Source organism: Brachyistius frenatus, unplaced genomic scaffold (genome assembly GCF_029030835.1).
Source record: "Brachyistius frenatus isolate BFR_SWC_R1_liver_20210118 unplaced genomic scaffold, ASM2903083v1 Contig_342, whole genome shotgun sequence".
NCBI classification, from domain to species: Eukaryota; Metazoa; Chordata; class Actinopteri; family Embiotocidae; genus Brachyistius; species Brachyistius frenatus.
Genome location: NW_027210941.1, coordinates 1 through 19,542, shown reverse-complemented (window position 1 = coordinate 19,542; position 19,542 = coordinate 1). Strand labels below are relative to the sequence as shown.

At 43.3% G+C, this 19,542-nt stretch overlaps 1 protein-coding gene across 1 annotated transcript; it reads right to left on the bottom strand.

Annotated features, from left to right (window-relative positions):
- Positions 1 to 72: 72 nt before the first annotated feature.
- nup133 (nucleoporin 133) lies at positions 73 to 18,805 on the bottom strand. The gene is made up of 23 exons (XM_069723717.1): positions 18,697 to 18,805; positions 17,899 to 18,132; positions 17,582 to 17,752; positions 16,962 to 17,117; positions 16,239 to 16,309; positions 14,303 to 14,450; positions 13,097 to 13,247; positions 12,192 to 12,346; positions 11,969 to 12,060; positions 10,359 to 10,522; positions 10,000 to 10,094; positions 9,284 to 9,508; positions 9,071 to 9,193; positions 7,300 to 7,399; positions 6,290 to 6,553; positions 5,289 to 5,422; positions 4,038 to 4,196; positions 2,740 to 2,875; positions 2,422 to 2,540; positions 1,582 to 1,662; positions 1,425 to 1,489; positions 811 to 899; positions 73 to 328 (listed from the first exon to the last, which is right to left on the bottom strand). Exons 1-23 carry the CDS (start codon positions 18,751 to 18,753, stop codon positions 192 to 194), a joined length of 3,126 nt encoding a protein of 1,041 aa, XP_069579818.1. The 5' UTR covers positions 18,754 to 18,805; the 3' UTR covers positions 73 to 191.
- Positions 18,806 to 19,542: the final 737 nt, after the last annotated feature.

Below are 19,542 nucleotides of genomic sequence, written 5' to 3'. Positions count from 1 at the left end.
TACAGTATAGTAGCAGTGTCTGTAAAATCACGAAGAACTCGGTGCCTGTTTTTGTAAAAATATCAGTCCAAGTACAGAAAATAACAACATTTATTTAGAAAAAGAGCCACAATGGAGACAAATCTGTAAAATGATCAGAATGCAAAGGAAAGCTGAAGCGCAACAGATGTTACAGGAGCAGGAGGCAGCTGTCACATCTGGGCTTGGAGGTAATGTTCGTAATTGGCTCGAAGAACAAATTCAAAATAGGGCTTTGATTTTAAAGTGCTCAGCTCGTCCAGCTCCAGCAGCTCTTTGACGTCGGGCAGGTACGTCTGCAGGGGAACACCTGGAAAACAGACGTAGGAAATACAGCATTTTAAGGCTTGTTTGCAAGTCGATCCTTTAATACGACAATACGTTCTGATCACATGACGATCCAGATGAACTGAAACTGAACGCTTGATGCTAGTTTGTTGCTCAACAACAAAAGATGCATAAATTAAATGAATTTTGCCTGTTTTTTCGAGATGTGTAAGAAAAAACACGCATCAACAAACAACAGGATGAATTATTAACAGTTCTTTCTCTCACTGTAAAATATGCCAGAATGATAAAGATCATTACATATGAGCAAGTGTTAGTATGTTATGTACTTATATAGTAAAGAAAGAAAAAGCTAATGTTAACCTCGCCCCACATTTGTGTGTTCTGTGAAATGTTTTTGCGTTTGACCTTCAGGGCCTCCGTATTCAGGGTCTAAATATCTTCATTTAACATATTTCTGTCCTTCAGTGAAATCTTAAAGACACCTTCCTGAGCGTTTCTCACCTTCCTGTATGAGTTTGAGGAGGATCTTGATGAAGATGCTGTCCTTGGCTGCTTCCAGAGGGTCGTCGGTCCCGTCAGCAGAGGACAAGCTGAGAGGCAAACACAAGTGATTGAAAACAACAGCCACAGTCTGGGAAATAACATTTACAAATCAGCGTTTCCATCCATTTCTTCTGACGTATTGTTTTCCACACTAAACATTCAAATTTAAAAACGGCAATGCTATAAAAGCCTTTTTGCGAACACTAGGGGGCAGCAGAAACAAGCTGGGAACATAACATTAAGACTTCATTCACACCTTTCAAGTTGTTTTTAGTGAACTGAAACAAATCCATCGGTATTATTGAGCTGGAGTCGTGTTTCTGATCACCAGGAGAACAAAAGTCCAAAATTCAACATATTCTAACTCTGCTTTTGGTATCCTGAGAGAAATATCTGGCTGCTTAGGGTTGTTTTCTCTTTGTTAAAACTGCAGTGTAGATCCGTCACTAGCAGAGAAATCTTTCATGTTTCCACTTTATGAACGTTAAACAAATACTAACTAGAGCTGCTTTAAATTTGACAAATCTGTGGTCCATTTAAATGACTGGACAAACAGAAACATGACATCTTACTCGTCTCTCTTGAGCGCTTTGCCGAAGATCTCACATTTGAGTGAGTCGATGTCCACGTCGTCCTCCTGCGATATAAACACAGAACAATGTTGACGTTAACTGAAGACCGACTTGTTCAAACCTAGAAGCCAGCAGAGCTCAATGAAAGCAGATAAACCTCGTCGATGTACTCCAGCAGGTCCAGAGCCTTTTTGAAGTCGTACTCGTTGGCTCTCCTGTTGTCGTCGCAGACGTACAGCTGCAGAGGAGGAAACGCTGAAGGTCACTCTGCTGACGTCGCACTGATCAGCTTTCACAAATATCAGAAGAGCAAACGTTGTTTTCTTCTTTTATCTAATAGGCAGAGGCTCATTTCAGCTGGTGTTCAACACCATTAACTTTCTGACTTTGAGTATCTGAAGGTGGATGACGAGATACAAATTAGCAACAGTTCAGATTTCACAAAAAATAAGGTGTAATTTCAAATTATGCAACCAGTAGCTCCGCCCCCAGAGATCTGATTGGTCAACTGAACATCTGGAACAAATCATCATGACATCACATCCTGCTCATCACTACAAATATCCCTCCACCTCCTCAATGGAATATAGAATTAGAATAGAGTTTCATCTAATATGTAATATAATGTAGTTTCTACTTGTTATAGTTCTATTAAATGACCCATTTGGTGAAGTCGGGTCTCTTTTGGTCCTTTTTGGTCGCTCCGAGCACCCGTACCGTAACACCACGGATAGTCACGCACTTACAGTCCTAGTGACAAACATAGCATAATAATGCGTGTACCTGTCATTCATTTTTTGTGTGCCTTTTAACGTAGTCACTGACATAAAGTGAACGTTTCAAATAAACAATAATACAGTGATGTTGATTGATTTTGATAGTGTAGGAAAATGTTGGTCTCTGCTACCAACACAAACAATTTCAGTAAAGATTTAAAGCACTGAGAAGACGGATGTGGTGCTGCCGGTGTTTGAGGCGTCTGCATGCGTGTTTCCACCTGGATGAGGTTGTGAGCGCTGAGCAGAGGCATGGTGTCGGGGTTCTGCTGCTTCTCCTCCAGCAGCTGGCGAGGCAGCGTCTCCTGGTGCAGCAGGAAGCGCTCCTGCTCCACCATGTCTGACCGGACACATGAAGGCAATAAATCTATTTATTTAGGACCACTTTGATTAAACTTAAGACAAAATGTAAAACACAAAACTTATTTTTATTGAAACAGTGACTAGAAAAAGTTTCACAGTTTCAGGCGTCCTGGCTGAGATAACTCCTAAAAAATACTTTAAACAGTGACGACCCGATGACCAGGAGGTGCTCTTACCGTTGACTTGTTTGTTGAGCTCCTCCGCCGGCAGGTCGGACGCCAGCGCCGTCAGCTTACTGAGAGCCAGCAGCGTCTTCTTCTTCACGAAGTAGCGCGTCTCCATGTTGGCCTGCTTGTAGAGAGTCCTGTAGGCCTGCGGACACACGAGACGCCACGTCAGCCACGACGCCGCGATAAAACCTGCATTACACAGCGCAGCGGGTTATTAATGGAGACGTTTGGAGACCGGATTCACAGAGTCCTCGAACTAAATGTTCCTCAGAGTGAACAAAGTCTCTGAAAGTTCTTAGAGTTCTGATGTTTTCTAAGAATTTCCCCTCAAAGTTAAAAGTAGATCCTCGTAAAGATAAAAACATCTCCAGCCTTCAGAGAGCTGCAGGAGGTGAACTGTCCGGATCAGAGAGGAAGACTTCAAGAGGATGAAGAGTTTCTTAGAGAGAAAATGATACGAAGTCAGAGAAATGTTGTTCAAACTCTGAATGACTTGATGAAAGTGTCCAGATGGTCTGCAGGATGTTTGTGGTCTCATCAGAGACGTCTCTTCTCCCACCAACACAACAACACATGAAAGTGATGAAGATGTTGGAGTGTAGAAATGACTGGAGTCTGGTCAACCTTCATCAGCACTCATCACACACACGCTTTAACACGCAGTTCACTTGATCTCCACCGGAGGTCGCTGTCCGTTCTGTCCCTTTATCACCAAGAGGGAATATTTTGGATCAACCAATCACATCTGTTAAAAGGACGTGTCACCTAGCAACGGGGTGGACCACACCCCCTCCCTGAGATCAGGTTTCTGTCCTTTCCTCCATCACAGCTGATCAGAGAAGTTTCCTGAGGTTTTATTTCTTTATTTTAGTTAGTAGCTCTGAGGATTGAGACTCTTTGTGAATACGGTTCCTGAAGTTTCACCAAAATATTAATGAATGTGAGCTATAACTACCAATTATTGTTTTTTTTAATTCCTTGTTTCCCGTTTACTTTGGAAGAATGTACAGAATTTTATCAAATGAATTGATAAAAGAACAAATATTTTGTGATTAAAACTTAAAACTTACTTTTCTGACCATCAACTATTAATTAAATGTCTCAAGAGTGTCAATTAACTCCTAAAGTGCTGCACAAAAAGAATAAAGATTGACAAATGAATATTGTTTTAAAACATGTTGAGCCAAACGAATGCACCGTGGCAACGAGGCCCTCAGAGACAGAAGTAGAAGAGTGTGTGTGTGTGTGTGTGTGTGTGTGTGTGTGTGTGTGTGTGTGTGTGTGTGTGTGTGTGTGTTGTGTACTCGGTGGTAGTCGTGCAGCTGGATGTGGTGCAGCCAGCTCAGGTGTTGGTGGGCCTCCAGGAAGCTGGCCAGCTGCTGGTACTGAGCGGCCGGCTGGGACAGCAGCTTCCCCCTCTTCCCCTTCTCCATGTACCAACGAAACAGGAAGTCGGCGAAGTTCTGCAGCAGAAAACAACAGATGGGACGAAGAGGGAGTCGGTGAGTGTGATGGACACAAGCAGCTTTGTTACACCATTGTTGTTTTTGTTTATTGCAGGAACCTCTCTCAACCATCAATGATGTTATCAACTATCAGTGATGTCATCATCCATCAGTGATGTCATCGTTGGTTTGTGAACGTTATGAATCCTCCAGTTCAGATTCTGTCCGTCACCATCTTTGCTAGTTCGGAGCGGTTTGGAGCAGGAAGTGACCATATTTGGACGAGCTGGGGGAGGAGCCAGCGGTGGATCTGACCGATCTGATCGGAAACCTGACGATACTACGTCCCGCCCACCGATAGCTGTAACCTGACTGCACCACAGGCCTGTCAATCAAACAGACACGCCCCCAAAAACAGGTGTTCTTGAATCTTCTTTTCTAATGAATGAGGGATTATTTTCAGATGGACCTCCAGAAAACTAAGAAGAAGGAGTGACTTTAGCTAACAACACCGAGAGAACTGATGGACACATTTTATTCACTTTGGATTTGATGAGAGAAGTTGAATGGGAGTCTATGGAGCCGGAGGCTTTTTGGAGCCCACCTCTAGTGGCACTCGCTGGTATTGCAGCTGAAGACACTTCTGGATCAGAACCATTTTACAGACCTGAAGCTACGAACTCTTTTATATCCAGTCTGTCTAAATGTGACTGACTTGTCGAGTAAACTTGTGTTTTTTGGAGCATTGTTACCCACTCTGCATGTTTTTATTTGTTTTGTTTGGTGCACTTTTTTTAAAGTCCACCGACTACTTTGCTTCATCTTCTCAGGGCTGTGGTCTCATTGTGTTACTATGGAAATGCAAATCACAATAAACTGAGGATTCATGTTTGAATTAGTGTTTAAAAAGTACCTGAAAACAACAAGGAATCAAAATATTACTGCTGATGGCAAAAAACGACATTGAACATGCTGAAAATAACACGCTTCATAATATATTTGTCTACATTTTAATTGAGTCAGTTCAGTATCTTTAGAGTCCAACATCACAAATCTGCCTCGACAGCACAAAACAAATAAAACAGAGTTTGTGTTTGTGTCGTTGTGCACCTGCTCGGCGAACTTGGCCATGTAGTGCTGCAGGCGGCTTTGGTTGTCCGTCTGCTCGCACATCTGGACCAGGATGTCGAAGTCGCAGTACTTTTCAGCCAGGGCGGCCACCCACGGGTACTGACCCAGCTCCACTGCAACACACAGCACACGGAACAGAGCCACCATCACAACACACGGAACAGAACCACCATCACAACACACGGAACAGAGCCACCATCACAACACACGGAACAGAACCACCATCACAACACACGGAACAGAACCACCATCACAACACACGGAACAGAACCACCATCACAACACACGGAACAGAACCACCATCACAACACACGGAACAGAACCATTTTGAATTCATTTTGCAGCATTTTTACAAGATTGTTATTTGTAAATGCAGCTTTTCATCGTCTGAATAAAACAGACAGCAGATTACCGGCTGTTTCCTGTTTTCTGGACACACGTCTTCATCTGAGCTTAATTCAGGTTTACTTCCACTCATGAGAAGATAATATACTAATCAGACACATAATCCCCAGTTCAAAGTAATATTCAATCACAAAGAGAGCTGGGACGCTGTACAAAATGAAAATATAAACCGCATGCAATGATTTGCAAATCCTTTAAACCCACATCTCATTCAAATTAGATTGAACTAAATTTAAATATATGCATATTTTAAATTTGATGCCAACAAGTTTCAAAAAAGTTGGAAGAGGAGCAACAAAAGACCGGAAAAGTTGTGTAAAATAAAAAAAATAAAAACCTGGTGGAACATCTGATAACTAATCAGGTTACCATGGCAACAGATTGGGTATAAAAGATGATTTCAGAGAGGCGGAGTCTCTCAGCAGTGAAGATGGGGAGAGGTTCACCACTCTGAAAGACTGTGTTGGAAAATAGTTCAACAATCTAAGAATAATGTTCCTCAACGTAAAACTACAAAGAATTCTAAAATCATTCACAGATTTCCAGGTTTCCTGTTTGTTCAACGATCTACTCACACAGCGGCGACAGCAGCTCGGAGCGCCGCTGGCTGTACTCCATCTCCAGGCTGTTGTAGCGCTCCTGTTGGGCCCCGGGGGGCCTCTGCTGCTGCAGGGAGGTCAGCTGGGCCACGTAGCCACCCAAGTAGATATCCAACAGCGCCACCAGCTGCTCACAGAGGGCGCTGCGCAGCTCTGAGTCGGCGTGCGGGTACACGGAGCGCAGGATGATGTCGTGCTGGCGGGAGATGACGGTGCGAACTCCACCAACGCTGCCCGACGCTGCAGGACACGGACCAGACGAAAAGATTCAAATATAAAGAAAGTTGATATCAAAATACTTTCAGCCATCTGTGATATTAATTCGGCATTTAAAATAAATGTAATTGTTTAAGAAAGTAATTGGACAGAGGGAAATCTATTTTTAGCAACTATTAGGTATCTGAAGTGTGCTTCATATTTTTCAGGATTTTTTTTTCAATTACTTAAGTTGGACTTTATTTACAGCAAACATATGACTTGTTTTTCCTTCTTTGTTTTCTTCTTGTAACTTTTCATATTGAAATATGATTTTTGAGAAGATCTGCTGCCAGATGAAGCATTTTTGATGGACACGATCACAAAAAGAATCCTGGAGATGTTTAAAGGACGTTTAGGATGCGTGTTGTTTCCTAGCAACACCGGCAGCTTGAAAACAGCACAGGCTCATAACTTTATGACTGAACACAAACTGAGTTTCACAGGCAAATTAATTCACATGTTTTGCTTTTGGTTTTGATACCTGGATAATAATTGTGGTTTCGCCTCCGTCGGAGTCCGAGCGAGCTGCTATGATACTAAAAGTTGATGTGAAAACACTGCAGACCACCGACCGGTCGGAAAAATAAATCCATCTCCCACCAACCTCCCAGTCTTAACCAATGAAGCTACTGAAGCTGTTCCTGTTTTTCAGCAGGTTTTTTTTGTTGCTGCCTCTTTTGAAACACAATTTGTCTTCTGTTTGACAAACAGGAGAAGACGGATGTTACCTGTCCATGGGATGTACTCGGGCTCCACAGCAGCATTTTCAGAAGCTCTGTACATGGAGGCCTTCGTCTCTCTGTACTGACCAGACGCCTGGAGTATGTCCTACACACACACACACACACACACACACACACACACACACACACACACACACACACACACACACACACACACACAGAGACACACACACACACACACACACACACACACAGACAGGCGCACACACAGAGACACACACACACACACACACAGAGACACACACACACACAGAGAGACACACACAATATTTCATACACATCACTATAAATTGCAGGACTCCCACTTCAAGTCAAACGTCCAGTTCAACGACTCTCACCTAGTAAAAAAGCTGAAACTACAATAAACAGGACGGACGAGAAACAGACACATTATTTTATTCTCAGCCATTTTCAACAGAAACCTTTTCACTGCTTAAACCTGCTGCACAATTATGATCCCACACGACTCCTGTGCACTTTATAAACACACTGATCCTGGTGCAAAAAAACCTTTTAAACTTTTAGAAAGTGGGAAGCGAGTCTGCTTCTTACCGAAAGTCTCTGTCTCCCATGTTTAATAGACCTTTGCTCGTTTTACAAACTAAAGCTTCAGCTTTTCTGTCCTCTGTTTTTATCACTCAATCTTTGCCGTCTTCATTTTGTAACTGAAGCTCTTGAAATTGACATTTTCCTGCATGTTTATGGAAAGTCAGAATCTTTACTGACGTGCTGCCGCTTACTGAGGAACAGAAGGAGGATAAAACCACCACGGCAGTACGGAAACACGGGAAATAACACCTGAAATAACACGAATAAAAGACCACACATTCTGAGAAATGGCAACAAAAATAAAAACGTGCAAACTCCCAGAGACTCCCCGATACTCCTGGAGACTCCCCGATACTCCCACATACTCCCTGATACTCCCCGATACTCCCAGACTCCCCGAGACTCCCCGATACTCCCGAGACTCCCCGATACTCCCCGATACTCCCAGAGACTCCCAGAGACTCCCTGATACTCCCCGATACTCCCTGATACTCCCCGATACTCCCAGAGACTCCCTGATACTCCCAGAGACTCCCCGATACTCCCTGATACTCCCCGATACTCCCAGACTCCCAGAGACTCCCCGATACTCCCAGAGACTCCCCGATACTTCCAGATACTCCCAGAGACTCCCTGATACTCCCCGATACTCCCAGACTCCCCGATAGTCACAGATACTCTCAGAGACTCCCCGATACTCCCAGAGACTCCCCGATACTCCCAGACTCCCCGATAGTCACAGATACTCTCAGAGACTCCCCGATACTCCCAGAGACTCCCTGATACTCTCCGATACTCCCCGATACTCCCCGATACTCCCAGACTCCCAGATACTCCCAGAGACTCCCTGATACTCCCAGAGACTCCCCGATACTCCCAGAGACTCCCTGATACTCTCCGATACTCCCCGATACTCCCCGATACTCCCAGACTCCCAGATACTCCCAGATACTCCCAGAGACTCCCTGATACTCCCAGAGACTCCCCGATACTCCCCGACTCCCAGATACTCCCAGAGACTCCCAGATACTCCCAGAGACTCCCAGATACAACCAGAGACTCCCAGATACAACCAGAGACTCCCAGATACAACCAGAGACTCCCAGATACAACCAGATCCGTGGGAACGCTGCATTTAATAAGTCTTTTGTCTTCTCTCTCTGTTAGAGCACATCGCCCTTCATGAAATGACAACTTGTGAATTTACCTTGATGATGTTGTTGACGGTGAGAACCACCTCGGCCCACTGCACTGAGTCGACCGGACTCTCCCTCAAACTCCGCTCCTCCTCCTCCAGCAGACAATCGAACACCGAGGAGATCTGAGACACCTGTGAGCGTAACCACAGCAACAGTCTCACAGCCGTGCAAGTACAACAACACTAAACTGTATGGGCGTTTCCACGGGGTGGGACACGGACCTCCCTGAAGAAAACGTCGGCGGCGGTAAGGCTGGGCGGCACCGAGGTGTTGCTCCTCTGCAGCGCGGCGCTGATGGCCCGGTTGACCAGCTCAGGGTGTTTGGTGTGGTGGTTCTTCAGCACCATGGCCGCCTGCAGCTTCTCGGCGTGCTCGCACAGCAACAGGCGGGTTGCCATTGGAGATGAACGCACAGTCACCTGACCCAGCCGGTCCAGCAGACCCACCTGCCAGGAGAGCACGGGAGGTATGAAAACACCGATCTCTCATTCCGGTCTGAGAAGATTCATTTTTAGTCTGTTAGTGAAGGTGCCTTCAGTGCAACATCAGCGGAGGTTTACTGCACGAGTTGGAGTCTAAAACATCGCGGTCCAGGCCATCAGATGTGTCGTGAATTTTTTGTGGGTGAACAGGATGCAGGTGAACAAGGCTTCTCTCAACTTCTCGCTTCTCACTCACTGTCTGTGACTGCGTGTGCACACGGCACTGCAGTCTTGTGCCCTTTTATGGGCATTAGCAGGGCGTTTATGCTAATTAGGAACAACTGGCATGCGCTTTGAACAAAGGCGCAAACAAATGTTTAAGAACACGTTGTGAATCTGACGTAGACTTTTTCTGAGGACATTTAAGAACAAATTTAATGAAAATCTTAAGAAGATATTGGTGAATGAGTGTATACACACACACAACACATTCACAAACAGGTGTGCGCCTTCACCTGGAGCAGAAAGTCCATGAAGCAGCCGTGGGCCTTCATCTTGTCCTCCAGTTGGTGGAGGATGATAAGGGAGGTGAGAGGGAAGCCGGCGCTTTCTGAAACAACAGAAACAGAAATAAAAAATGTATAAACAAAAAAACACTGAAAACGTATGAATCCTCCTCTAAAAACAGGATGTAAAATATCAAATCCAGAGCAGAGCCTGACAGCGTCGGGGAGTTCGTCTGCTTTCTCGTGGCTCAAACACCTTCCTGCAGTAGAACATCAGGCCCCAATTCATGCAGAAATTATATCAAACATCATGACGGGTTTAAACTTTTTTAGGAGCTGGTTAATAACGTCTGTCCTCCCGTCCTCACCATCGGGGACGGACTCGGCCCAGCGGGGATCTGACGCCGGGTAATCGTCCACCAGGTCCAGGTTGATCTGAGTCACCATGTTGTCCAGCTCTGCTCCCTCCTCTCCGTCCCCGTCGGCGGGGAAGAGCTCGTCTGTGACCGTCTGAGCTCCCACCAGGTCGTTACTGACAGAGGAGAGCACAGCAGCTTCTTATTCAGAGTTCACAGCTTCTTATTCAGAGTTCACAGCTTCTTATTCAGAGTTCACAGCTTCTTATTCAGAGTTCACAGCTTCTTATTTGCTCAGAACTGGTTTGTCAAAGATCCAGGTGGAGTAAAGAGCCGACACTCACAACACAGTTTTAAAATCAGGGACAACGGCGCACATTTGAAGACAATCTCTTCAGAGAGACGCTGATAGTTGCATCATCAGCATCGAGTTGTACACACAAAAAATATTTTTTATTATCTGCAAATGTCAAGAAAAACAGTCAAAATATCGAGAATGAAGTTGAAATTAGATTTCAAGAATAAAGTCGAACTTTTGAGAATAAAGTTGATATCTTATTTCAAAAATTAAACACAGGTGTTGAGAAGCCAAGGAAGTATGTTTGGACTTCTGCTGGGGTGTTTCATGAGCTCCACAACTTCAGGATCAAACATACCATCTATGATCTTACTGTGTCGAGTACGTCTACCTCCTCCATGTTTGTGTGGTTTATCCGTCCGGTCCTGATAATCAATAACAAACTGTGTTTAATCGAGAAATAATTTCCTCGTTACGATGACAGTTGCATGAGTTCATCTACACGAGGCATCATGTAGGATCATATGTGAAAATTAATTACTTCAATTAATTCCCAAAAGTTCGGCTTTATTCTGGAAATTTTATTAAAACTTTTTTTCTTGACATTTTGACTTCCTGTTAAAATATTCGTTAAATTTTATTTTTGACATTTCAACTTTATTCTCAAAGCAAACCTAAAAAAAAAAATGAAATCCTCCTCTCGTTATTTATCCTTTAATGTGGCCCTAATGCTCTGTTGTAAAGTAATAAATAAAAGAGTGTTATTCTCTCTTAGGTCGACAGATGGCCGATCGTGGTGTGAAGTGGGTTTATTGTTTCAGAAGTAAGGTTTGGAGGTTTCTGAAACAGTCGAAACAATTCAGCATGCAGCTCGGTTGGATCATGAATCCTTTCTAAGATCCTAAAACCCGGTCCGACATGCAGGGTCAGGGTTTGGATCGTTTAACGCACAGTTAAATGTGTCAATTAGCTGCAGAGAATCTCAACCACAGACTTTTTCTTTTTAGTACTGTGAGCTCAAGAAAAGATTTATTTTCACATCGTGTTCATCAGAAGTCTAAGATGTTGCAAACAGCCAAATTTACCAACAGTAAATGATGCAGAGAAATAAGAAAGCTCCGAACATCATGTTTGATGTCATGGTTTCACCTGATTTGGCGGTAATATCCCCACAGAGCTGAAATGAACCACCTTCGTCTTTGCCAGAGGAACACAGATCCTTTGCAGATTCTGTCTGATGCTCGACTGAGACGACTGAACTGGACCTGCTGATGTCAGGAATCCTTCTCTTGTTTTTTTTAAAGGAAGCTGTTTATTTACGTACCGACAGAACTGCAGGAAAGCTGCCTTCAGGAGTCTGGTCTTGTCCTCCTGAGCTACAGGCTCCCCTCTGGTCGGAGTCTCCATGGCCGAAACCTTCAACGCAAAGTCTAAATTAGAAATGTGTGATGGATTCGGTGACGAGCAGAGTGTCATTATATCCGTCTTCTCTATCCGTCTCCTTTTTTTCCCCTCGCTGGATCTCCTCCTGAAGGCTTGTGTTTTACCTCTGGGGCAGCGGCCAGCGAGGAGCACAGCGACTCCTCCATGGTCTCCGGCAGGATGGAGGCGCCCTCTCTGGCCACCACCGCCACCAGCCCGCTGTTCTGGGAGAAGAAGACGGGCAGGTTGGCACAGCAGCCGCCTCCACGGACACCGTCACCTGGATGCAAAGACCAACGTCAACATCCCACAGGCCTGAACAACAACACTTCATATGGAAATAAAGTTTCCATGATAATAAATCAGACTGTTTCTGTAAGATGTGATGCTCATGATACGTTTTTACTTAATTCAGGGTTTCTTCCGGGGTTTGCCGAATAAAATAATAAAACAAACAATATTAAATATTGCAAATCAAACCTCTTTTTAACACCAAAATATAAAAAGAAATATGACAAAAATATTATTTCAACACCCAGTGAGCATGAATTTGTTTATATTTATATCGCCTTCTTATGTCAGTGCTAACCAGCGTTTCCTAATAAACTTAATCAGGATGTATTTGAACTCCACATACAGACATTTCATATGGTCAGAGGTCCTAAATACAAAAACTATTGAGGACTTTTTTTTTTAACACCATTTAAGTCTTTCTGTGACCTGCACAACACCTAATGTGAAGTTTTTTATTGAATGATGCCATACAAATAAACTTGCATGTACATTATTCATTTAATGTTGTTTCTGTCTCCTCACTATGTTCCATGGATACGATTAATAGTAAAATCTTTATCAAGTGACTTCTGAACAATCATTAAAATCCTCTGTAACCCCATCGAGCTGTATTATTTCCATCGGACTCTTTTATCTCGTCTATTATATTCAGTGTTTGTACAGACAGCAGCAGAGATTCACATCAGCTCTCCGGTGTGATTCGTGAGCTCCATCTCACAGGACTGTGACTCCTCACCTGGAGAGTTGAAGCTGATTTTCTCATCAGGAACGTCTCCCCTGCCGGTTCCCGTTGAGCAGGCGAACACCAGCTCGTCGTTGTAGAGGAAGGCGGTGGAGCCGGGGCAGCGCGGCAGCAGCAGCCGCGTGGCCTGCAGGGCCTCCTCGCTCTGAGCAAACAACACAGGAAAATACTTTCAAAATAAAGCACACACTTCCTGTTTCCTGTGGCAGAAAGTCTAACAAAACACAAGGGAGAGAGACAAATACTAAAATACAAAAACCAGACTGCCGATGCAACAAAACTAAAGTGGAAGTTCAGACAAATATTTATATATTTATAAATGATTGTGTTGTTATATAAATATACGTGATTTTTATATATATATATAAAGATATATATAAAAATCACGTATATTTATATAATACGTGATTTCATTTTTCTCTGGTGTGTGATCTTATCTGACCACGTTTGTTTCAAACAACCATCTGAGGTTTCCACTGTGACTCCAATGAGAATGAGGCTCAAAGCATTTCACATTTTTTAAGTAAAAAAAAAAGTCAACAACTGCCTCTTTCCAGAAACCCTTGCTGCGTTCCAGATGTTGTACTTGTGTTCCAGATGTTGTACTTGTGTACTAACTCTCTACTCTGAGTACATCAGTGTGTTCTCTCTGTCAGTACAGAACCATCAGAACACTACAAGTTCCAGGATAAATCACTCAGAACCAGAACGCTCCAAAAAAAAAGAAGTAGTGTGAAACTCTGGATACTTTCCACCTTAAACGGTCGCCATCTTGTCTCTGTAGAGGAAGGGGCGGGGCCACCGACATAAAGGATTTTCAAATGAAGGTGTTTCTGTCAGTGTGCGATTTGAAACAACACAATTCCTGTTCTACACAAGTAGGAGTCCCAACATGGAAGAGTACTATTAGTTAGTGTAGTAACGGAAATATGTCATCTGGAACACAACAAGTGTCTTGGTTACTGAGGATAATCCACAGTCAGCAGTTTTTATAAAGACAAGTTATTTGGCAGAAATTGCCTACAATTTGGATCCACTAGTTTTGGAATATACAACTAATTTTTTTATAGTCTGCATGGCTGGATATTACACAAAGAAGTAAAAAAAAAAAATAATAATAATAATCTGAGGCTTTAACAGATGCAGTCAGGAAGGCTGTGCATCCTCAGACTGGGTTTCATTCTCCCCTGCAGGACTGACCTGGAAGGGAGAGTTGTACTTGGTGACCTCCACGGTGAAGTGGTCAGAGATGGAGGCTCCATGGTCCTGCAGGGTGACGAGGCAGAAGTAGGCCATGCAGGGAGTGTCCGACGGGTTCCAGGCTGCAGCCAAAACCACCAGACCAGCTCTGAAAGCACACGGAGGAGAGTCGGGCCCGGTTCAGTCTGAGATGCAGAATTGTGCAGAGCTTTCAACAACTGAAAGTAAAGTTAACAAACTAATAACTTTTTTGACAAAGGTTAAAAGGAGCATGAAGTTTGTAGGGTTGGATGAATTTTTTTTTTCTCAATTTATCTTTAATTGAATGAGCCAATATTGATTTTTAAAATTCTGAGATTGATGTTTTCTCAGTAAACGTGTTACATCTGCGCTAAATATTTGGTCATGCTAACGACATGGCCAGAGTCCAGATCAATTCAGAGTCAATTCAACAATATGCATAATAAGTATGCATTTACATATGGTACAGGTCTTTTATTATTTTATGTTCACTGTTTTGTGCCTGCAAACTGAAAACAATGAGTCACGTTTTAGTCTTTTGTGAAAAAAAATCCAAGAACCAAGAAATCCCTTTACAATTCAGCCTGTTTAGTGCAACATCTTGTGTTGATCACTTGTTAAATGTGGAGTAAATGGACATTTGAATGATTAATGGTGCGTTCAGGCAGCTGGAAAGTGGGAAAGTTCTTATTTGGTAACCTCCGACTTTCCATTTGAGAGCGTTCACGTGACCACAACAAAAAGGCAACATGGCCGCCACCAGGAAATCTGCTCTATATCTGCTGTCTGAGTGCAGGAAAGTCACAATCAACCTCGTCATCACCCAGCAGACCACCACAGGGACAAATACAACCATTATTATTCGACCACTACATTTCTACATGTCGATTTTAGCATAACGTTTAAAACAAAAAACTAATGGCAACAAAGTAAGGGCAACAAACTAATGGCAACAAAGTAACAGCAGCAAACTAACGGATTCATAGTAACGCAAACAAACAGCAAGAAACTAATGGCAACAAACAAACGGCAACAAAGTAATAGCGACAAACTAATGGCAACAAAGTAATAGCAACAAACTAACGGATTCAAAGTAACGGAAACAAACAGCAACAAACTATTGGCAACAAACTCATGGCAACAAAGTAACAGCAACAAACTAACGGATTCAAAGTAATGGAAACAAACAGCAACAAACTAATGGCAACAAATTAACAGCAACAAAGTAACAGCAACAAAGTCAACAAACTAACAGCAACAAACTAACGGCAACAAACTAACGGATTCAAAGTAACGGAAACAAACAGCAACAAACTAATGTTAACAAACTAACGGAAACAAAGTAACAGCAACAAACTAATGGCAACAAAGTAACGGCAACAAACTAATGGCAACAAAGTAACAGCAACAAACTAACAGCAACAAAGTAACGGCAACAAACTAACGGAAACAAACAGCAACAAACTAATGGCAACAAACTAACAGCAACAAAGTAACAGCAACAAACTAACGGCAACAAACTGACGTCAACAAACTAATGGCAACAAAGTAACAGCAACAAACTAATGGCAACAAAGTCAACAAACTAACAGCAACAAAGTAAAGGCAACAAACTAACGGAAACAAACAGCAACAAACTATTGGCAACAAACTAATGGCAACAAAGTCAACAAACTAACGGCAACAAAGTAACGGCAACAAACTAATGGCAACAAAGTAACAGCAACAAACTAATGGCAACAAACTAACGGTAACAAAGTAACGACAACAAACTAACTGTAACAAACTAATGGCAACAAAGTAACAGCAACAAACTAACGGTAACAAAGTAACGACAACAAACTAACTGTAACAAACTAATGGCAACAAAGTAACAGCAACAAACTAATGGCAACAAACAACAGGTTTCACTCACTGGCAGAGTTTCATGTCCAGGTACGCCACGTTGGCGCCCTCCTTCATCTCCTGGTAGTTGCTGTCTGAGCCCTGGTGGAAGAGACGTCACTTCATTAGTCATTAAAACTTCACTCACATTCTCAGCAATAAAATTGTTTGTTTTTAATCAACCGGGAAAAACTTATGTAATGCAAAGTTAAACTTTACTGAGGCTTTAGCTGAATAAAAGATAAGTCTGATTGAAGGTAAAAGTCGGGTTACATGATTCTGCATTGATGAGAAACACTCTTTTTGTGTGTGCAGGTGGCAGCCGGCAGAATTTAGCACAAAACTGGCACATTAATTTTAGACAAGAAAAAAGAAACGCTTCATGAATGTGATATTTCCTGTCAGCAAGACTTATGGCCAATGATCCACTGCTGAATGTTCACATTCGTCAAAACAACTGACAAAAATGTTAACTTGTGTATTTGTAAATTTATGAATGTGTGCGTTTGTATTTATTATTAATTTATATATTATTGTATAATAAAGTGAAATAAAAATAAAAATTCATTGGTCTTATTTTTTTTTGTTGGTCTTATTCTTTTTATCGATCTTATTTTTATTGTATGCGTTTCTGTAATTTATTTTCTTATGGTGTATCTTCCGGTTTCTTTGCTCTACTGTGACCCCAGAACTGTGTGATTTAGTGCACCGTGACATCCCTCGTGATGCGGTCATGTGAATCCTTGGTACTGACCCAGATGGCATCGGCGATGCTCTCCGTCAGAGCTCTGCAGGAATCCCAGCTGAAGATCTGGTGCTCCGAGCTGTCGTCCACCTCCCACTTGCTCAGACTGGAGGTGGTCAGCGTGTACAGACAGCTGCTTCCTCCGGCCCACAGCACGCCGTGGAGCTGTAACAGACAGAGACGGCACGATTCAGCTGCAGTCTGCGAGAAGTCCCGCTAAATACAAAGAAGATGAAGGAACAAACAGGTAGGGGAGGGCTACAGGTTGAATGTTATCACGGTGATGGAAACAAGTGGGGGATAAAGGTTTGCAGGATTTCAGAATATGATAAAGTACTTGAGCTGTAAGATAACATCCCCTCCTGCACAGTAATTTCTACGCCACCTTCAATAGAGACACACAAGTGTCTCCGAAGTAACAGCACAGATGTACAACGTCTCCAAAATACCATAAATGTGAACACACTGACACGTGGGGACATGTGGCTTTGTACAGGAGCCTTCGGTCAACATCAGCAAGTCATCTTTTTACAGACACAGAGGTTGTAAAGATGCTGTAAAGGCTAACGACGGAGCCGTCACACAAAATGACCACCACCCCCACACACACCCTCCCCTTCCCCTCTCACCGTGTCACTGGCCGGCGAGGAGAGGATGCCGAACAGGCTGGAGACCCGGCGTCCGATGCCCGACAGCATCCCCTGACCCTGATGCAGCGCTCGATACTGCAGCTTTCCAGAAGGATCGGCGCTCGCCCTCAACAGCTGACTCTTAACTGAGGACAAGACGAAGCTTCCACCCTGAGAGGAGAGAGGAGCTGTTCAGGAACCACGTGAGGAATGTGCAAATAAAAAAAAACAAAAAAAGTCCCGCTTTATCAAACAGATTTTGGTAACGAATCAGCTGCCATGTCCGGAGAGAGAAACGCATCTGAGCGTCTACTTACTCTGACGGCAACCACAAAGTTGCAGAGATCTCCCAGGTCCACGTCTGTGTCGGTGTAGTTGCCCTCCTGAGCCAGGCTGGGCCAGAACCGAGCCGTTCCCTCCGCGGCCACCGCCAGGACGGCTATGGACTGAACGGCGGCCACGTCCAGGGGAGCGGAGGACGTCACGGCGATGAGGTCGGCCGTGTAGTTGTATTCGCTGCTGAGCAGCTGCAGCTCCTTACACACCGACAGCTGCAGGAAACAGTTAAAGAACCAGGTGTTTGACCGCGGCTCCTCACCGGCTGCAGGTGATCATCACTTTGAGCTATGAGCATTTTTACATTCATCATTTAGTCCAAAAAATATCAGAAAATGTAAAAAAATAAATAAAAAATCTTGCTTGTCTTTCTGAACAGTTCGAAAAAAGAAACATTAATTTTCATCAAATCGTCCCATTTGAGGAGCTGCAGCCCGTCAACGCTTTTCCTCCTAAACTACTTAAGAATCAATAAATGATTCAGATTGTCCACATTTTATTTTCCTGTAACCTCAGACTTGTATGAATATAACAGACTTCACAGGAATGTTCCAGAGCTCAGTGTTTCCACCCCCCAACAGCGTGTGGTGGTGGGTGTGTGTGTGTGTGTGTGTGTGTGTGTGTGTGTGTGTGTGTGTGTGTGTGTGTGTGTGTGTGTGTGTGTGAAGCGTGTGGTGGGGGGGTGCAGCGTGTGGTGGGGGGGTGCGGCGTGTGGATTAATTTTAAATGTATTTATTCCTGATGGATCTGGTGAGCGGTGGCATTGCCATGACTACTACCTTCGCTACAGTCGTCTGGCAGATCTTCCAGATGATCAGAGTCTCTCCACACACCATCCAGGCCCAGCCGCTCTCATTCACCTTCACTGAGATCTGGTCGTCGGCTAGAGGACACACGGACCAGAACCATGGACGTCAGGACGCCGGTCTCTTCAACCAGACGGTGACATTAACAGAAGAAAAGAACTGGAAAACATTACAGTAAATACACACAAAACGTTTCTAGGACTGGCCGACATCAATATTTTCTTGCGTATTTTAATTGATATCATACACCCAGTAGCTCCGCCCCCAGAGATCTGATTGGTCTCTGGAACAAATCATCATGACATTACATCCTGCTCATCACTACAAATATCCCTCCACCTCCTCAATGGAATATAGAATTAGAATAGAGTTTCATACAATATGTAATATAATGTAGTTTCTACTTGTTCTAGTTCTATTAAATGACCCATTTGGTGAAGTCGGGTCTCTTTTGGTCCTTTTTGGTCGCTCCGAGCACCCGTACCGTAACACCACGGATAGTCACGCACTTACAATCCTAGAGGAGGCTAGCTGGACCGGTTTGGTTTGAACACATGACACGGAGCTAAAATGTTAAAAACACATGAGTCCATGGATATCTTTGTTCATCAGATATCTTTGTTCATCAGATATCTTTGTTCTTCAGATATCTTTGTTCTTCAGATATCTTTGTTCTTCAGATATCTTTGATCACCAGATATCTTTGATCACCAGATATCTTTGATCATCAGATATCTTTGTTCTTCAGATATCTTTGTTCATCAGATATCTTTGATCATCAGATATCTTTGTTCATCAGATATCTTTGTTCTTCAGATA

Bases quoted from the DNA above. Each gene is read 5' to 3' on its own strand.
- nup133 (XM_069723717.1), bottom strand. From the start codon at position 18,753: ATGGTGTGTGGAGAGACTCTGATCATCTGGAAGATCTGCCAGACGACT. The intron at 10,095-10,358 runs GTGAGGACGGGA...CTGTTGTTTCAG, and splicing joins GGCCGAGTCCGTCCCCGATG to AAAGCGCCGGCTTCCCTCTC. The intron at 2,876-4,037 runs GTACACAACACA...GTGTGTCCGCAG, and splicing joins AGCTGCACGACTACCACCGA to GCCTACAGGACTCTCTACAA.